The 18828-nt window shown below is 46.5% G+C and overlaps 1 protein-coding gene across 3 annotated transcripts in view; it reads right to left on the reverse strand.

The window, feature by feature from the left end:
- TEX11 (testis expressed 11) overlaps nt 1-17210 on the reverse strand; it is a 147858-nt gene extending 130648 nt beyond the window's left edge. For 2 of the 3 annotated variants that reach the window (XM_078854303.1, XM_073358618.1), the window contains exons 1-4: nt 16975-17210; nt 15368-15423; nt 13482-13603; nt 10380-10464 (exon numbers count right to left, since the gene is read on the reverse strand). In XM_078854303.1, coding sequence (XP_078710429.1) covers nt 10380-10464; nt 13482-13603; nt 15368-15401 — 241 coding nt within the window. In that variant the 5' untranslated portion in view covers nt 15402-15423; nt 16975-17210. Of the gene's footprint in view, nt 1-10379; nt 10465-13481; nt 13604-15367; nt 16316-16974 lie in introns of those variants that run through there. The other variant, XM_073358617.1, reaches the window with a different exon arrangement.
- Between the last annotated feature and the right edge of the window lie 1618 nt (nt 17211-18828).

An 18828-nucleotide genomic window follows, 5' to 3' on the forward strand; every position in this document is an offset into this window, starting at 1 on the left:
AATATGTCTAGTGAACATTTGGAAGGAAGTCTTAGATAAAGATGCAATACCCTAATATTTCTATTACACTGGGAGTGCTCATGTGTCCTGAGAAACAGTACTAACCTGCTCCATAACTGTTGCTCTTTGAGATGTGTTGCACACGTCCATTCCATTCTTGGAGTCTGAGTGCCCAGTCAGAAACATCTGCCCTCAGCAATGCCTGTTGGGCGGCTCGAGATCCCCTGCTGACACATGCCACTGCGTGCAGGTATAAAGGGCATAGCCACCCATGGCCTCCCTCAGTTCCTTTTTGCCGTAACTCTGATGTAGAGGCATAGGAGGGCGGGTCATGGAATGGACATCTCAAAGAATAACTGATATAGAACTTGTTACCATTTTTTCTTAAACTGATTGCATATGTGTATTCCACTCTTGGTGACTCACAAGCCATAGAACAGGAGGCAGGATCAGAGTATATTTCAATAAAGATAGAGAACAACTCAACCCACTCTAGCATCGTCTCTGCAGTCTTAAGCTACAGCATAATGGGAGGCAAACATGTGGACTGAGGACCAGATTACTGTTTTTGGTTTACAAATATCTGCAACTGGATCTTGTGCCAGAAAGGCCACCAAAGTTGATTTTGACCTTGTCACATAGCTGTAACTAACAGGTAGAGCGACATTTGCCAAATAACAGCACATGTATATGCAAGATGTGATCCAGGAAGAAATTCTCTGGGTGAAGAATGATTGACCCCTTACTCTGTCAGCCACTGATATGAACAGTTGAGAAAATTTTGAAAAATGTCTGGTTCTATCTGGGTAAAATGTCAAGACCCTTCTGACATCCAAGATATGCAAATACTCTTCCTCCCTGCTCATGTGTTGTTTTGGTCAAAGAACAGGCAAATAAATTGGCTAATTGATGTGGAAAGAGGAAACCACCTTTGGGAGGAACTTCAGATAAGGGCACAGGCAAACCTTGTCCTTAAAAAGTGTTGTATATGGAGATCCCGTCACACTCATGCCCGCAGTTCCACTACTCTTCAGGCTGAGGTAATGGCCACTAGAAAAGCCACCTTCATTGACAGAAACAGCTGAGAGCAGTAGCCAATGATTCAAGAGATGGATCATAAGTCTTGACAATACTAGGTTTAGTTCCCATGGTGAAATGGAGTCTTGCACTTGAGGGTATAATTTGATTAAGCCCTTTAAAAATCATACGGACATGTTATTGGAGAAAATAGACCAATAGCCCACCTGAGGATGGAATGCTGAAATAGCAGCCAGATGTATCTTAATGGAACTAACTGCCAAACCTTGGTGTTTCAGGTATAACAAGTAGTCCTGAATATGCTGACCTGAAGAACCAGACAGTGATACCCCATATTGGTGAGACCAGATGGAGAAACACCTCCATTTAGAAAGATCAGTCATTCTTGTAGAAGGCTTTCTACTATTTAGCAAGATCTCTTGAATACCTTTTGAGCAACCCTGCTCACAGAATCATAGAATATCAGGGTTGGAAGGGACCTCAGGAGGTCATCTAGTCCAACTCTCTGCTCAAAGCAGGACCAATCCCCAGCTAAATCATCCCAGCCAGGGCTTTGTCAAGCCTGACCTTAAAAACTTCTAAGGAAGGAGATTCCACCACCTCCCTAGGCAACGCATTCCAGTGTTTCACCACCCTCCTAGTGAAAAAGTTGTTCCTAATATCCAACCTAAACCTCCCCCATTGCAACTTGAGACCATTACTCCTTGTTCCATCATCTGCTACCACTGAGAACAGTCTAGATCCAGCCTCTTTGGAACCCCCTTTCAGGTAGTTGAAAGCAGCTTTCAAATCCCCCCTCATTCTTCTCTTCCGCAGACTAAACAATCCCTGTTCCCCCAGCCTCTCCTCATAAGTCATGCGTTCCAGTCCCCTCATCATTTTTGTTGCCCTCCGCTGGACTCTTTCCAATTTTTCCACATCCTTCCTGTAGTGTGGGGCCCAAAACTGGACACAGTACTCCAGATGAGGCCTCACCAATGTCAACCAGGGGGGAACGATCACGTCCCTCGATCTGCTGGCAATGCCCCTACTTATACATCCCAAAATGCCATTGGCCTTCTTGGCAACAAGGGCACACTGTTGACGCATATCCAGCTTCTCGTCCACTGTAACCCCTAGGTCCTTTTCTGCAGAACTGCTGCCGAGCCATTCGGTCCCTAGTCTGTAGCGGTGCATGGGATTCTTCCGTCCTAAGTGCAGGACTCTGCACTTGTCCTTGTTGAACTTCATCAGATTTCTTTTGGCCCAATCCTCTAATTTGTCTAGGGCCCTCTGTATCCTATCCCTACCCTCCAAAGTATCTACCACTCCTCCCAGTTTAGTGTCATCTGCAAACTTGCTGAGGGTGCAATCCACATCATCCTCCAGATCATTAATGAAGATATTGAACAAAGGTCCGACCCTTGGGGCATTCCACTTGATACCAGCTGCCAACTAGACATGGAACCATTGATCACTACCCGTTGAGCCCGACAATCTAGCCAGCTTTCTATCCACCTTATAGTCCATTCATCCAGCCCATACTTCTTTAACTTACTGGCAAGAATACTGTGGGAGACCGTGTCAAAAGCTTTGCTGAAGTCAAGGAATAACACGTCCACTGCTTTCCCCTCATACACAGAGCCAGTTATCTCGTCATAGAAGGCAATTAGATTAATCAGGCATGACTTGCCCTTGGTGAATCCATGCTGACTGTTCCTGATCACTTTCCTCTCCTCGAAGTGCTTCAGAATTGATTCCTTGAGGACCTGCTCCGTGATTTTTCCAGGGACTGAGGTGAGGCTGACTGGCCTGTAGTTCCCAGGATCCTCCTTCTTCCCTTTTTTAAAGATGGGCACTACATTAGCCTTTTTCCAGTCGTCCAGGACCTCCCCCGATCACCATGAGTTTTCAAAGATAATGGCCAATGGCTCTGCAATCACATCTGCCAACTCCTTTAGCACTCTCGGATGCAGCGCATCCAGCCCCATGGACTTGTGCTCATCCAGCTTTTCTAAATAGTCCCGAACCACGTTTTTCTTCACAGAGGCCTGGTCAGCTCCTCCTCATGCTGTGCTGTGTTCTCTACTGTATAGCATGGACCATCCACGCAGTTAAGCGAAGGGATTGTAGGCTCAGTAAAGAAGGCAACCATGATCCTGGGAGATTAGGTCCAAGCTTAGAGCAGGAGAAATTGGACATTTCACTGACAACACCAGAAGACTAGTGCTGACAGGCCCATGCTGGGGCAGTAAGTTTGACTCTGGCCAGGTCCTGTCTGATCTTTAGCAATACTCTGTGAATGGTAGAAAAGCATAGAGGAGCGTGCCTGACCACGTCAGCAAAACAGCATCTGTCATGGAACCCAGGCTATGACCACATATGGAGCAGAACTGCTGATACGTTCTCTTGGACTTTGTCGCAAATAGATCTACTTATGGAAAACCCCACAGCGGTAAGATGCGTCTGGCCACATCTGGGTGAAGAAACCACTCATGGTGACTTGCAAATCTGCTCAGGTAGTCTGCTAGTTTGTTCTGCATGCCCAGTAGGTAAGATGCTTCTAGATCTACTGAGTTGGCAATACAGAGCCTCCAGAGTAGAGTTGCTTCTTGACAGAGTGGAAAAGAGAGGGCTCCCTCCTGCTTGTTGAGATAAAACACTGCCACCGTGTTCTCCAGGACTAACAAGCTGACTCTCCTGATCTGCGACTAATACCAGGCAAGCCAATCTGACAGCACTGAGTTCCCTGATATTGATGTATAAAGCTAAGTCCTCTGAGGATCACAGACACTGCATCCGTAGAGAACTGAGGTGGGCTCCCATCCCAGGCCTGAAGCATCTGTCACTAGTGTGAAAGTTGGTTGTGAGCGGGCAAATGGAATGCCTACACATACATTGGCTGGAACTGTCCTCCAACCTAGGGACATGAAGACATGGGAGTGCACTCTTACCCCAGAGTCCAGTTGATGGCAGCTTGGCAAGTAGACTGATGCCAGTCAGTCCTTTAGAGTTCTGAGTCGGTCTGACCTATTGAACCACATAGATGCATGATGCCAAGTGAGTCAGAAGCCTCAAACAGTTTTGTGCCGTTGTGATGGGGTAAGCTTTCAAACCTATGATCAATTGATCAAACTGCCTGGAACCTGCAGTCCAGAAAAAAGGCCTTGGCTTGAGTTGAGTCCAGTACAGACTCTATAAACTCTATCCTGTGGACCAGGGAGAGAAGAGATTTTTCTGTCTCCCAGAGCATTGAGTGTTGATTGGATTAGAGGAACACTGCTCTGCCTTTGCTGTTTGGACCAGCCCTTGACAAGCCAGTCATCTAGGAAGAGATAAACCTGCACTCCTGATCTTCAAAGGAATGCAGGTACTACTGTTGTGACCTTTGTAAAGACCCTGAAAGCTGCTGACAGGCCAAAACGTAGTACATTAAACTGGTAATTATTTTGATTTATCAGAAAACTGAGATACTTCCTGTAAGCTTAATTCATTGCCACATGGAAGTAGGCATCTTTTATGTTAAGGGCAGCATCCTGGGAAGGGATAACAGAAGCTAGGGTGTCAATGCAAAAATTTATACTTTTAAAGAATTTGATTAGTTGACACACATCTTAAATTAGTCATAGACTCCCCACCTCACCTGCCAACCCTATGCCCTTGGAATTAGGAAATATTCCTTCTGAGATCACATGGAACCTCCTCTATGGCTACCAAAGGAGTGACTGAACTTCCTGGACAAGGAGTTTCTCATGAGAATGGTCCCGGAAGAGGGAAGGGGAGTTGTGGTGGGACAGACGAGTACAAGCAAACTGGAGAATATGTCCCATTTCTACCTGCTCCAGACCGTCTGATCCAAAGTAATCCTAAACCAAGCACTGTGGGAGAGGGACAGACAGTTTGCAATGGTGAGGAGGTTCAGGACTGAAGACACAGAGACTGATAGGCTGACCCTGACTGGCCCATCAAAATGGCTGTTTTGCAGTTCCTTGCCCAGAGCCAGAGCTAAAGCAGCAGGAAGGAAAGGCCTATGCCCATAACATCTTGATCTCTTTTTTGATAGGTTTCCCCAAAGAGGAAGAGCAGAAAATAGGTGCAGCTGCTGTGGCCGATACTGCTTCCTGGCCAGAGCAGACATGTACAAACCTATGGACTTCAGGGTGGCTCTAGAGTCCTTATGTCCATGGAGCTTGCTGTCCATCAGGTCCTTGAATGGCAAGTCCTGGATAGTGCTCTGTACTTCAGGGGAAGACCAGAAGACTGCAGCCAGGATGATCTATGCATGGCCACTGCCAAAGCCATGGTTCTAGATGCTGAATCTAGTCCTGCCTACAGTGATGTCCTCGTGACTAGTCTGCCCCTACTGACTAGGGAAGAGAACTCCTGTCTAGTGTTCTCCAGAAGCAATTCTCTGAACTTTTCCATGGAGACCTACAAATTAAAAATCGTACCGCCCCAGCAGCACCTGTTGGTTAGCAACACGCAGCTGCAAACCCCGCTGAATATATATTTTTGCTTAATAAGTCCATCTTTTTAGCATTCTTAGATTTGGGGGTGGCAGGCTAGTTCCCTTAATGCTCTCTCTCATTAGCTGCTGTCAGGACTAATAAGCCCAGTATAGGGTACTCAAAACCTTGGAAGGGCACTTAATATTTTCTTTCTGCCCTTTCTGCGGTGGGAGGCAGTGAAGATGGAATCTGCCATAGAGCCTTTATAATCTCTAGTATTGCCTCATGAATAGACAGAGCTATCCTGGAGGGACCCACCAATGATAAAGCATCAACCAGGTGATGTGAAGATTCACTGACCTCTGACCTGTAAACTAAAATCTGCATCCACTCTCTTTAGCGACTCCTGATAAACTTTAAAATCATCAGAAGGAGGTGAAGTTTTGCCAGACAGTATGGCCTCATCATCTGGAGAGGAGGTAGAATCTCCTCCTCTGGCTATTGTTCTGGCTCTGAAACCTCCTCTTGATCCCCGATACCAGACTCTGGGGATGGAGCCATTCGGTGCATAGAGTCAGTCCTTCTAGACATGGGCACTGAGTATGCAAGATGTGGAGATGATCTGGACTTCGGGGAAAACCCCAAGTGTTCCAAAATGGCCACTGACCTGGCCACATTCCCATGGGAGGTGCCATTGAAGAGTCAAAGTGGTAAATGGGAAGAGAGGAACTGTGTGGAGACCATTGGTTCCTGCTTCAGGGTTGAGATACATATGACCCCCACCTTCGAGTCCAGCAAGGAAGATTCCCTTCCTCTAACTATGGTGGAGCTGATCCAGTTGGTGCCTGGGACCAGTACCAGGAGACAGACAATGGGCAGAGTGAAGCCATCACAGCAGGCTTTCCCTTGGATGGCACCCAAGGTGGAATCACTAGCAGCAGTGAAAGACAGACTCTTGCAAGGATGAAGATGCCAGCAGTGAAAGACAAGGCAGGTTTCTTGCCACCACAGACGCCTCCAAAGTAGTCAGCACTGAACTGATCTCTTGTTGCAGTGCCAAAGAAGTTGACGTTGCCTCTTCCAACACCAGGCTCAACAGTGCCCCTTGCAGCACTGAGGCCAACTGTGATGATTTAAGCAGATTTGGAGGAAGAGTGCTTAGATCTCAGGTGCACTCTACTCGACTCCTTCTCAAATTTCTTAGCAGCCTAAGCTGGTGGAGATCTTCTCTTGGCAGATGCCTGTCTGGAAGCCTTGTACTTTTTCCTCAGTACAGGCGAGGGAGAATGATACCAGGATTCTGCTAATGCTGGAAGTGAGCTTCTTACTAAAGCCGCAGCACTCAGCACCAAGTCAGACCAGCACAACTCTGACAGTGGCCTAAGCGCCACCCCATCAGCAAGAATTTCAGCCTAGCCTCTTTATGCTAGGCTTGAACTCTCTGCAAATCTGGAATCGGTAGTTTATGTGTGCCTCTCCCAAGCACTTCAAGCAGCTATTGTGTGGGTTGCTCACTGGCACAGGCCTGAAGGAAGAAGCACACACCTGGAAACCCAGTAATCAGGGCATACTGCACCTCCATGCTAGAAATAGAAAAACCACAAATGGGGAAACAAGTCCAAAAAAAAGTCATTTTCCCCCCCAAACAGAACTAAAATTTACTAACTATCCTAACAACACTTAAAACTAGACTATCTATATATACACAGACACTATGGTACAAAAAGGCTAAGAGAAGAATTGTTTTGATATAGAATAGAGTTTCAACGACCTTTGTGGGCAGTAAGAAGGAACTGAGTTTGAGCTGCCCAATGGGTATTGCTGAGCAAAAAAGTTTCTGAAGGCTGTGTGCTGAGCGCACAAACACCAAAAATGAATACATTTGTGCAATCATTCAAAGAACACCAAAATATCCTCTGGCAAAACCAAGAGAGACAAGATTGATGTTCTTTATATTTCAAAAGTTAAAAGCTAACAGAACAAATCTTCCAGTTCTTCTTCATACATCAGAAAGTAAAAAAAGAACACAACCCCAATTTTTTTAAATATCCTTTGCAGGTCACCTTTAACTATGATATGAGAGCTGATGAGATTGTGCCCTAGAACTAGTAAGCCTCCCTCCTTCCCCTTTGCCTAATATCATCTCTCCCTGCATTATGTATATAACTTAGACTTAGAGACTAACCAATTTATTAGAGCATAAGCTTTCGTGAGCTACAGCTCACTTCCTCAGATGCATATCGTGGAAACTGCAGCAGGCTTTATATATACACAGAGAATATGAAACAATACCTCCTCCCACCCCACTGTCCTGCTGGTAATAGCTTATCTAAAGTGATCATCAGGTGGGCCATTTCCAGCACAAATCCAGGTTTTCTCACCCTCCACCCCCCCACACAAATTCACTCTCCTGCTGGTGATAGCCCATCCAAAGTGACAACTCTTTACACAATGTGCATGACAATCAAGTTGGGCTATTTCCTGCACAAATCCAGGTTTTCTCACATCCCCCCCCACCCCCATACACACACAAACTCACTCTCCTGCTGGTAATAGCTCATCCAAACTGACCACTCTTCAAGTTAAAATCCAAGTTAAACCAGAACATCTGGGGGGGGGGGGTAGGAAAAAACAAGAGGAAACAGGCTACCTTGCATAATGACTTAGCCACTCCCAGTCTCTATTTAAGCCTAAATTAATAGTATCCAATTTGCAAATGAATTCCAATTCAGCAGTTTCTCACTGGAGTCTGGATTTGAAGTTTTTTTGTTTTAAGATAGCGACCTTCATGTCTGTGATTGCGTGACCAGAGAGATTGAAGTGTTCTCCGACTGGTTTATGAATGTTATAATTCTTGACATCTGATTTGTGTCCATTTATTCTTTTACGTAGAGACTGTCCAGTTTGACCAATGTATATGGCAGAGGGGCATTGCTGGCACATGATGGCATATATCACATTGGTGGATGTGCAGGTGAACGAGCCTCTGATAGTGTGGCTGATGTTATTAGGCCCTGTGATGGTGTCCCCTGAATAGATATGTGGGCACAATTGGCAACGGGCTTTGTTGCAAGGATAATGGCTTGTAGAAACTCGTATTGGAGAGCTGCCGAGCAGCCTCTTGTTCATATTCCGACCTATTCATGATGACGACAGCACCTCCTTTGTCAGCCTTTTTGATTATGATGTCAGAGTTGTTTCTGAGGCTGTGGATGGCATTGCGTTCCGCATGGCTGAGGTTATGGGGCAAGTGATGCTGCTTTTCCACAATTTCAGCCCGTGCACGTCGGCGGAAGCACTCTATGTAGAAGTCCAGTCTGCTGTTTCGACCTTCAGGAGGAGTCCATCTAGAATCCCTCTTTCTGTAGTGTTGGTAGGGAGACCTCTGTGGATTAGTATGCTGTTCAGAGGTATTTTGGAAATATTCCTTGAGTCGGAGACGTCAAAAATAGGATTCTAGGTCACCACAGAACTGTATCATGTTCGTGGGGGTGGAGGGGCAGAAGGAGAGGCCCCGAGATAGAACAGCTGCTTCTGCTGGGCTGAGAGTATAGTTGGATAGGTTAACAATATTGCTAGGTGGGTTGAGGGAACCATTGCTGTGGCCCCTTGTAGCATGTAGTAGTTTAGAAAGTTTAGTGTCCTTTTTCTTTTGTAGAGAAGCAAAGTGTGCGTTGTAAATGGCTTGTCTAGTTTTAGTAAAATCCAGCCACGAGGAAGCTTGTGTGGAAGGTTGTTTTTTTATGAGAGTATCCATTTTTGAGAGCTCATTCTTAATCTTTCCCTGTTTGCTGTAGAGGATGTTGATCAGGTGATTCTTTGGATGGGCTATCACCAGCAGGAGAGTGAATTTGTGTGGGGGGGTGGAGGGTGAGAAAACCTGGATTTGTGCTGGAAATGGCCCACCTGATGATCACTTTAGATAAGCTATTACCAGCAGGACAGTGGGGTGGGAGGAGGTATTGTTTCATATTCTCTGTGTATATATAAAGCCTGCTGCAGTTTCCACGATATGCATCTGAGGAAGTGAGCTGTAGCTCACGAAAGCTTATGCTCTAATAAATTGGTTAGTCTCTAAGGTGCCACAAGTACTCCTTTTCTTTTTGTGAATACAGACTAACACGGCTGTTACTCTGAAACCTGTCATAACTTAGACTGTGAGCCCCTTACAGCAAAAACTATGGACCAGATACTGGGGTCCTGCAGATTTGCAGAGAGAGCAGGTCAAGGTGCAGATACAAAGGTGGCTTTAAAGCTCACTTTTGCACTCCACCAATCATGATGCTCCCATTGTGCAGGGCCACTTGCCTTGCACCAGGTTAGATCAACCTTAGGTCTGCAGAATCCTTAGGGTTTGTCTACACACAGTTTTGTACCAATTTAACTAAACTGGTTTATTAGAGATACAATATGGGTGAGGTAATATCTTTTATTAAACCAAATTCTGTTGGTGAAAGATACAAGCATTTGAGCTGCACAGAGCTCAAGAGGTCTATATCATCTTCTATCAGTGCAGCCCCGCACAGCCCAGACACTTATATCAGTTCAGTTTATTTCCAAAAATGTATGGACTGAAAACATAGCCAAGGATTAGTGAAGCGCAGATGAGTCCAGACATAGCTCCTTTCCTCCGGTCTTAGCCCTTTTCACTGCAACAGGCAGCAGGAAAGGGGAGCAAAATCACAGCTCCTACACTGACTGTGTCACCAGAGGATCATCCTTGCTCTCGAGTGATCCTTCCTTAGTTGGTTACACAAAGCAGCTGCAAAGTACTCTCTGCCTTCATTTTATCTGCAAAGATACACACAACCCTATGGCACTACACACAAATGTTAAATAAAATAATAGTACCATAAGAGCTTTTCTTTTACAATATAAAAGAACTTTAATCTAGGACACAAAACACATACATACATTTCGCTCTTTGCTCATCATTGATGACTGAATCTACTCGGTTAGTCACAGCCCAATTCCATAGGCTTATTGCACTTTCTTCAATCTAGGAGGATAGAAAAAATTTCATTAGAATTTGCCTTTTTGTCTTGATTTGGATCATATTTGAACTTCTTGATGTAACAGAACCATATATAGGTAAATATCTATATGTCTGTGTAAATCAAAGAATGACATGACTTGCAATTGAAAAGCTGTAGCTCACGAAAGCTTATGCTCAAATAAATTTGTTAGTCTCTAAGGTGCCAAAAGTCCTCCTTTTCTTTTTGTGGATACAGACTAACACGGATGCTACTCTGAAAATTGAAAATATCTAATTAGACTGATGACAATAGCACCCATCAACACATACCCACATTGGCCATCAGTGTCTTCAGCCATAATTTGAAATTGTGCACAGTAGGGAATTCTGTATGTGAAATGCAAGATTTCAGAAACATTTTAAATCCTTTGTTTTGTGTCATTAAAGCATCTTCCTGAACAGATCCACTTCATCTATAACTTTACTCAATTATCCTTACACTCATTTACAACAAGCCCATTCCTGAACTTGTCAACATTTGATTCGGTTTACTCCATCCATCTGGGATGAAATGATCTCACACACACAAACCTTGTGCAATAGCATATTCATTGCCATTAAGATACAACTGACTTATTAATGTCTTTCAAAGTCTAATAAGGATATTCAAAACATGCAAAGTTCCCAACAGATGTTGAAAAATTGGAACAGGTTCAGAAAAAAGCTGTAAGAATGGCTTCAGGTCTAAAAATCTTCTCACAGTGACAGACCTAAGTAGCTCAATCTACTTAGTTGATCAAAAAGAAAGTTAAGAGGTGACTTGATTATGGTGAATAAATTCTGACACAGGGAGAAGACTTCTGACAGTAGGGGCTCTTTACTCTAGCAAAAGATCCAACAGCTGGAAGTTGAACCTATACAAATTCAGACTGGAAATATGGCACATATTTTTAAGTAAGGGTAATTAGCCATTGGAACAACATACCAAGGGACATGGTATATTTTCCATCACTTGATGTCTTTAAAATCAAGAGTGATGTCTTTCTAAAAGATATACTCTCTAGCTCAGCCAGAAGTTATGAGCTTGATACAGAAATCACAGGATGCAATTTGTTGTGCAGGAGGTCAGAGTAAATGGTCAGAATGGTTCCTTCTAGCCTTAAAAGTTATTCATCTATGAATCAATACAAATCAATAGTAGGAAATATTTGGTTTCACATCAAATTTCTAAAGTAAATGTTTAATTAACAATAGGTAGCTCTCATAAGAGTGAGTCCAAACTGAAAAGGCAAAAGTAGCATTTTCAGAAGGGGAACAGGGCTGAGGCTGGAAACAGTCAAGACCCTTGCATGTCCCCTTATGTATATACTACTGATCTAAGGTGCTGAACCTCCAAAAGATTTCCACTGTAACAGGCCCCAGTTGTTATGCGCTCAGGACTTTCATAATATCTCATTCACACGTCAACAATGTTCCTTGTAAGCTGCACACAAGCACAGCCATGCCTGTATACACAAAGCACTCGCCAGAATACCACCCAAAAACAAGCCAAAAAATATAAGTGGATGGTGGGGGTTGCGTCATTATGCTGGGCAGGGTTTGTGTCAGGATGCCATGATGCTGGGCAGAGTTTGTGTCAAAAAACATCCACGGAGGGGGGGAGCATAGTTAAAAAAAAGAAAAAAAAGCAGAAGCAGTCACAAGACAAGCAGAAAAACCTGTGGGGCGTGACTGCATAAAAATGCCAACCCAACTGCCCCAAAACAAGCAAAAAGTCACTTGTTTTAAATGGACCTGGTACCATATATTGAGCATGCATGATTCTGAACAAGCTCAGTAGTATCTGCTGAAGCTAGCCTTACTCTGCCCTCAGTCGGAAACACATTTGTGCTCTCTGCTGTTCACTCGGGCTAAAAGGTGCAGAGGGGGGAAAATCGGCAGGGAGGGCTAGGCCAAACTCACATATTTACATGATACCCTATTGTAGTAGGCCCTGTCAATACATTTTTAAAGTCCTCAAAACACATTTACATAATCCATACTTTAAACACTCTTGAAATACTCATTAACACAATAGACTCATCTCTTTAAAAAGCAATTACAATCCATTGTGTCTACTCTCATACAGTTTGGTAAGGGATTTGTCTCTATTATTTAATACACACAAAAAAGCATAAGCTTGCCCAAGAACAAAAATATAATGCTCAGTGCAGTTTGCAGCCCGCTCAGTATAAAGAAAATTTACGAAGGAATGTTATATGTCAGTAATGTTAGAACTAAGTATATGGCATTCTCTTTCCAAATGAAAGGAAATTAATCTGGTCTGAGGAGTTGCTGGAACCCTACCATACTATATAATAAACATCTCCTGCCAGTTGCTAATATGGCCCCTGGATATTTTGTTACAGAACATTTAAGAAGTGAGCTGTAGCTCACGAAAGCTCATGCTCAAATAAATTAGTTAGTCTCTAAGGTGCCACAAGTACTCCTTTATTTAAGAAGTTATTACTTTAATATGCCTCATGTTTTATATTAATGTGTCAGAAATATCTTGACTTTCTTCAAATGTGCTGAAGGAGATATAAAAAAGAAATGTTATACTGTATGCTCCATACTTTTATAAAAATGTGAATAGAACATATTCTAAGGAAGTGTCAGAACCAGCTGTACTCATTATCTGCACTGGCCAATAGGCATTCAAATTGTGTTACATGGCCAACACAGAGCTCAGAGTAACAGCCGTGTTAGTCTGTATTCGCAAAAAGAAAAGGAGGACTTGTGGCACCTTAGAGACTAACCAATTTATTAGAGCATAAGCTTTCGTGAGCTACAGCTCACTTCTTCAGATGCCACGATATGCATCTGAAGAAGTGAGCTGTAGCTCACGAAAGCTTATGCTCTAATAAATTGGTTAGTCTCTAAGGTGCCACAAGTCCTCCTTTTCTTTTTGCCAACACAGAGCTGTTCACCTTTACCTCAGCCACAAGATTAGATTGTTTTTAAACACCCAGTGTTCTCAGCAATTATTTCCAGCCTTCTACCTGAACCTCATGAATCTCATTCCCAGCCTCGTTATCCACACATTCTATCTCACTGAACAGTTTGTCAATGATCTCAGTTACATTTGATGAGGTGTCTTTTTTCACCAGCTCTTGAATCAGCACTGAAAGAAAGACAAACAAAAGACAGCAATGCAGTGAACTTCACACAAAGATTAAGAGCAGCACATCATTTGTGAATGTCTGAACAAGAGAAAACATCAGTTTACATTTTCTCCATATCCTTCTGTCTACTAAATAAACACACAGCGAAGGCAGAGCCTGAGGGAAGATAAATAAAACAGCTCATAAGAAATAATTCTGAAACCTAAAGGAAGTTTTTACGTAAGCAATGAGGCTAAATTCTGGTGAGCTGCATCAATTAAATCTGTTGACTTACATGGAGTTGAATCCAGGCAACGAGAGCAACTTTTGGCCCAACATTTAATTTGCTAAAAAAATATCTCTTTCCTGACAATGTCTTTTGTTTCCATTCTAAACGACTTTTACCCTTTGGCACTCTCTAACAGTACAATGTTGCACGAAACCTGCATTCAGTAACTTTACTGTGAGTGAGTTAAAGCCAGTGCTTTTATTAAGAAGGCTGAAAGGAATGTCACAATTCTTATGATAGACTGAACCTAGAATCCTGAAACTCCCATATAATCTGTTATGAAGCATATGATTTAAAAAAAAAAACAAATAAAACTGCTATTCTGGGTCTCTAAATTCCTCCCCTGGTTTAAAAGGAAAACTGACAAACTCAATTAGCTGCTGTATTAACCAGTCACTGAATATAGAGAGAATTAGATCACTTTACTGGGTTTCCAATCAATGGAAGGCCCTCACTCCCTTTTCAATATGTGGTGTTCATCATAATGTAAAAACTTCTCCATGTACAGGTTTGAGAAACAAAAACCTCTCAATGTCTCCCTTGTCTCTAGTTCTGTAATTATTCAAGTGTTATTTTACCCACTAGCCAGTTGCTTTTCGAGCACTGATTAGCTAAGCACAGTACAAGGAAAATAAGATACCTCTGCCTTGCTGAGAACAACCTTCAGTCAGATGCAGGGCAGGAACATTTTTTATTCACTACAGATATTTGTTTTTACCCAACTAAATACTAATAAATAATAATAATAAATAAAAAATATATTATAATAGATAATAAATTTAACCTATAAAGTCACCAAAAACAACTTCTGGAAAAAGCAAAACAAGTTTTGTTGAAATGTCCTAACTGAAAGGGGAGGGCTTCTTCAGCACCATGCAAGGCCATTTTGTGGGGTTTCACAGAAAGCTGACTATATATATTTATTATATTTTTTCTAATAAAACTCCAGCCTGCCTCCAAAATTTCTTTGACTGTGAACAGTTCTTCTAGCACATCAAGCCTAATCACACATTCTTTGTTTGCAAGTTATATAATGTGATTTGTTTTTCTTCGGCTGAAGACAGTCATCAAGTGGCTATTATGGACTGCAAATTGGACAGCATGCTTGATATTTCCTTCCCTGTTTCTCCTCTGTACTTGTGTGCTCACTTTACTGGGCATGGGGCTAGACAAAACCTTTACAGCCCACACTAAACTAATCTCAAGCATTTATTCAGGGCCAGAAATGTTATTCTCCCTAGCTGCCTAAGAAAACCGTCCTTCCACAGTGCATCTAGCTCTTACTAATCAAGCCTTCCCTGACATTCAGGCTCCAAGACAAAGCTTATCACCAGGAAGAGTCAGATTTTCCTGACTATAATTAGAAAAACCTGGGAATGAGGCTCTTATTCCCTATGGCTTCCCTCATGATACACAAAATATGTATGTGTAGCACTGAATTATTTACACAATTATGGACTAAAAGTTTAGTTTTTCAAAGATTATTGATTTGTACCTTTAATTTCCAGTAAGTGAGATTCCCCCTTCATTTCTAAAGCGTTGAATCAAGTCCTTTAACATACACACACAAAATTATTTTAAAAGCCATATATGCAACTTTTCTACTACACAGGCCTATACCTCTCATCTATTCCTTATTATAAGCCTGATCTCACTCCCACTGAAGTCAAGGGTATTTTACCATTGACTTCAATAGACGCAGCATCCCTTTAGACACATTTTTACCATTACCCAAACATCTACTTGCTATTTCCTCACTTCCATTACCACAAGTGATTTACTGCAAAAATTCTAATTCAGGAACAAAGTTACAGAAATTGTGATTTATGTTAAATGCTCTGCCACATTTCTGATTGGCTATTTTTGACTCTCCCATTTTTAATTCTTGTCTCATATCTTACTCTTGCGGGAATTCTACGCCACTGTACATGCATAATTAAATGAGCCACCCATATTTTTAATTTTTTGCACAGAAAAAAGCTTCTGCCGAAAAGTTCCTGCAGTTCTGCTTTTTGCCCAACAGAGGGTGCTATGGCACCAGAACAGAGCAGCAGCTCCCAACCAGCTAGGGAAGAGAAAGAACCTGCCTTCTTCACAATGCCTGTCAGGCCAGGTCAAGATACTGGGGAATATGGGGAGACAAACAGGATGGGCCTGCCAGGGGTGGGGGGCGTCATAAACAGGGTCTCATAAGGGCTAGTGGGGAGGACAGCCCGGGAGAGAGGCTGAGTGGGAGTGGAGGTGCAGGGCCACATGGGGATGGGGGGAATTGGTGTCTGAGTGGGGCTGGAAGGACACATCGACAGGTGGTGCAAGGACACATGGGGGTGCAGGGACAGATGTGCCTGATTTAATGGGAGAGGCTAGGGGTCAGCCAGGGTCTGCATGGGGGAAGATCCCTAACAATCCCTCCCAGCCCCGCCACCAAATCTTCCATACTTTTCCCACCCATACCCAACAGCCCTACAAGTTCACACCCAGGCTCCTTCCCAGCAATTACTTCTCTCTCTCTCAGCTCCTTTGTTACTCCTGACTCCCCCAAACCTTTGCACTGCTGCTGAGTGGTGCGGGAAATATGGCTCTATATTGTAGTTTAAATGATTTATTTACTCAGAGTTCTGTATTAATATGCCTAATAAAGAATCCATTTGTCAAAAAACATTTCCTGAATCTTTTTTGTTGTCTGTATTGTTACAGACATACTTGTTGACAGGTACTTTGAAATTTATCACCAAAAATAATTGAAACTGATGTGATTACATTGTGTTATTTTAACAAATAAAATATGCAGAATTTGAAAATATTGTGTTCACAAAATTTCTGTTGTTGTTTGGCACAGAATTCCCCCCAGGAGTAACATCTGGGACTCACAAGGTTGACAGGTATGCACAGACCACAGATGAAATATTACACAAGTAATCAAAGCTCTGTGTAATTCTTAGTTCTTGCATTTAGAGGGACACTTAAGTAGCTTATGGACCATTGTGCACTCTTTCTTTAAACAGAGCCAAAGGGAATCTGGAGATGGGTCTAGCCAGCAGCTCTTCAGCCAGGCCAGGGAACAATGGGGTGGTAGGGATCACATTAATGCATTTATTGTACCACAGTGCTTGTCCCAGCCCAGGGGGAAGGCGACTGTCCTGGCACACAGCTGGGCTGATCATGGACAGCGAGACTGCCCCCCTGCCGCCAGCATGTCTGACATACAACACCAAGGGAAAACAAAGAGCATCCTGGGAACACACCCTGGTGCTTCTCCTGGCCTCTCCCTCCACTCAGCTCTGTCCCTTGACACCCTGCCCAGGGGCACGATGCATCTCCTGTTGTGGTCCCCCCCGTACCTGGATGTGTGGTGCTTCTTGTGGCCGCCCCTCGCTCTGCTCCCCCCCCGGCCAGGGGCACGGCCCTGCTCGTGGCCGCCCCTTGCTCTGCCCCAACCACCCACGGGCACGGCCCTGCTCGAGGCCGCCCCTCGCTCTGCCCCACCCCCACCCCGGGGCACGGCCCTGCTCGAGGCCGCCCCTCGCTCTGCCCCACCCCCACCCCCGCCCAGGGGCACGGCCCTGCTCGTGGCCGCCCCTCGCTCTGCCCCACTCCCCCCCGGCCAGGGGCACGGCCATGCTCGTGGCCGCCCCTCGCTCTGCCCCCCCCACCCCCGCCCACGGCCCTGCTGGAGGCCGCCCCTCGCTCTGCCCCACCCCCACCCCGGGGCACGGCCATGCTCGTGGCCGCCCCTCGCTCTGCCCCCCCCACCCCCGCCCACGGGCACGGCCCTGCTCGAGGCCGCCCCTCGCTCTGCCCCACCCCCACCCCAGGGCACAGCCCTGCTCGTGGCCGCCCCTCGCTCTGCCCCACTCCCCCCAGCCCAGGGGCACGGCCCTGCTCGTGGCCGCCCCTCGCTCTGCCCCACTCCCCCCCGGCCAGGGGCACAGCCCTGCTCGTGGCCACCCCACGCTCTGCCCCACTCCCCCCAGCCCAGGGGCACGGCCCTGCTCGTGGCCACCCCTCGCTCTGCCCCACCCCCACCCCGGGGCACGGCCCTGCTCGTGGCCGCCCCTCGCTCTGCCCCACTCCCCCCAGCCCACGGGCACGGCCCTGCTCGAGGCCGCCCCTCGCTCTGCCCCACCCCCACCCCCGCCCACGGGCACGGCCCTGCTCGTGGCCGCCCCTCGCTCTGCCCCCCCCACGGCCCTGCTCGTGGCCGCCCCTCGCTCTGCCCCCCCCACCCCCGCCCACGGCCCTGCTCGTGGCCGCCCCTCGCTCTGCCCCCCCCACCCCCGCCCACGGCCCTGCTCGTGGCCGCCCCTCGCTCTGCCCCCCCACGGCCCTGCTCGTGGCCGCCCCTCGCTCTGCCCCCCCCACCCCCGCCCACGGGCACGGCCCTGCTCGTGGCCGCCCCTCGCTCTGCCCCCCCCACCCCCGCCCACGGGCACGGCCCTGCTCGTGGCCGCCCCTCGCTCTGCCCCCCCCACCCCCGCCCACCGCTCTGCCCCCCCCACCCCCGCCCACGGCCCTGCTCGTGGCCGCCCCTCGCTCTGCCCCCCCCACCCCCGCCCATGGGCACGGCCCTGCTCGAGGCCGCCCCTCGCTGTGCCCCCCCGCCCAGGGGCACGGCCCTGCTCGTGGCCGCCCCTCGCTCTGCCCCCCCCACCCCCGCCCACGGGCACGGCCCTGCTCGAGGCCGCCCCTCGCTGTGCCCCCCCGCCCAGGGGCACGGCGCTTCTCCCCACTGCCCCCAGCACCCAGCCCGGCGGCGGGCCCTACGGGCAGCGCTCCCTGACGGCGAGCAGCCCAGAGCCCCGCGCTGCGGGCCTAACGCAGCGGCCCCCGCGGCAGCGCCTCCCCCGGGCTCCGTCGCCGCTCGCGGCCCAGGCGCCTCGCGGGCAGGCCGAGGCGGCCACACTCGCCTCGCGCCGCCGCGGCCAGGCGCCGTTTCCCGCCCGGCCGGCCGGCCGC

This window comes from Lepidochelys kempii, chromosome 9 (assembly GCF_965140285.1).
Source record: "Lepidochelys kempii isolate rLepKem1 chromosome 9, rLepKem1.hap1, whole genome shotgun sequence".
Lineage (NCBI taxonomy): Eukaryota > Metazoa > Chordata > Testudines > Cheloniidae > Lepidochelys > Lepidochelys kempii.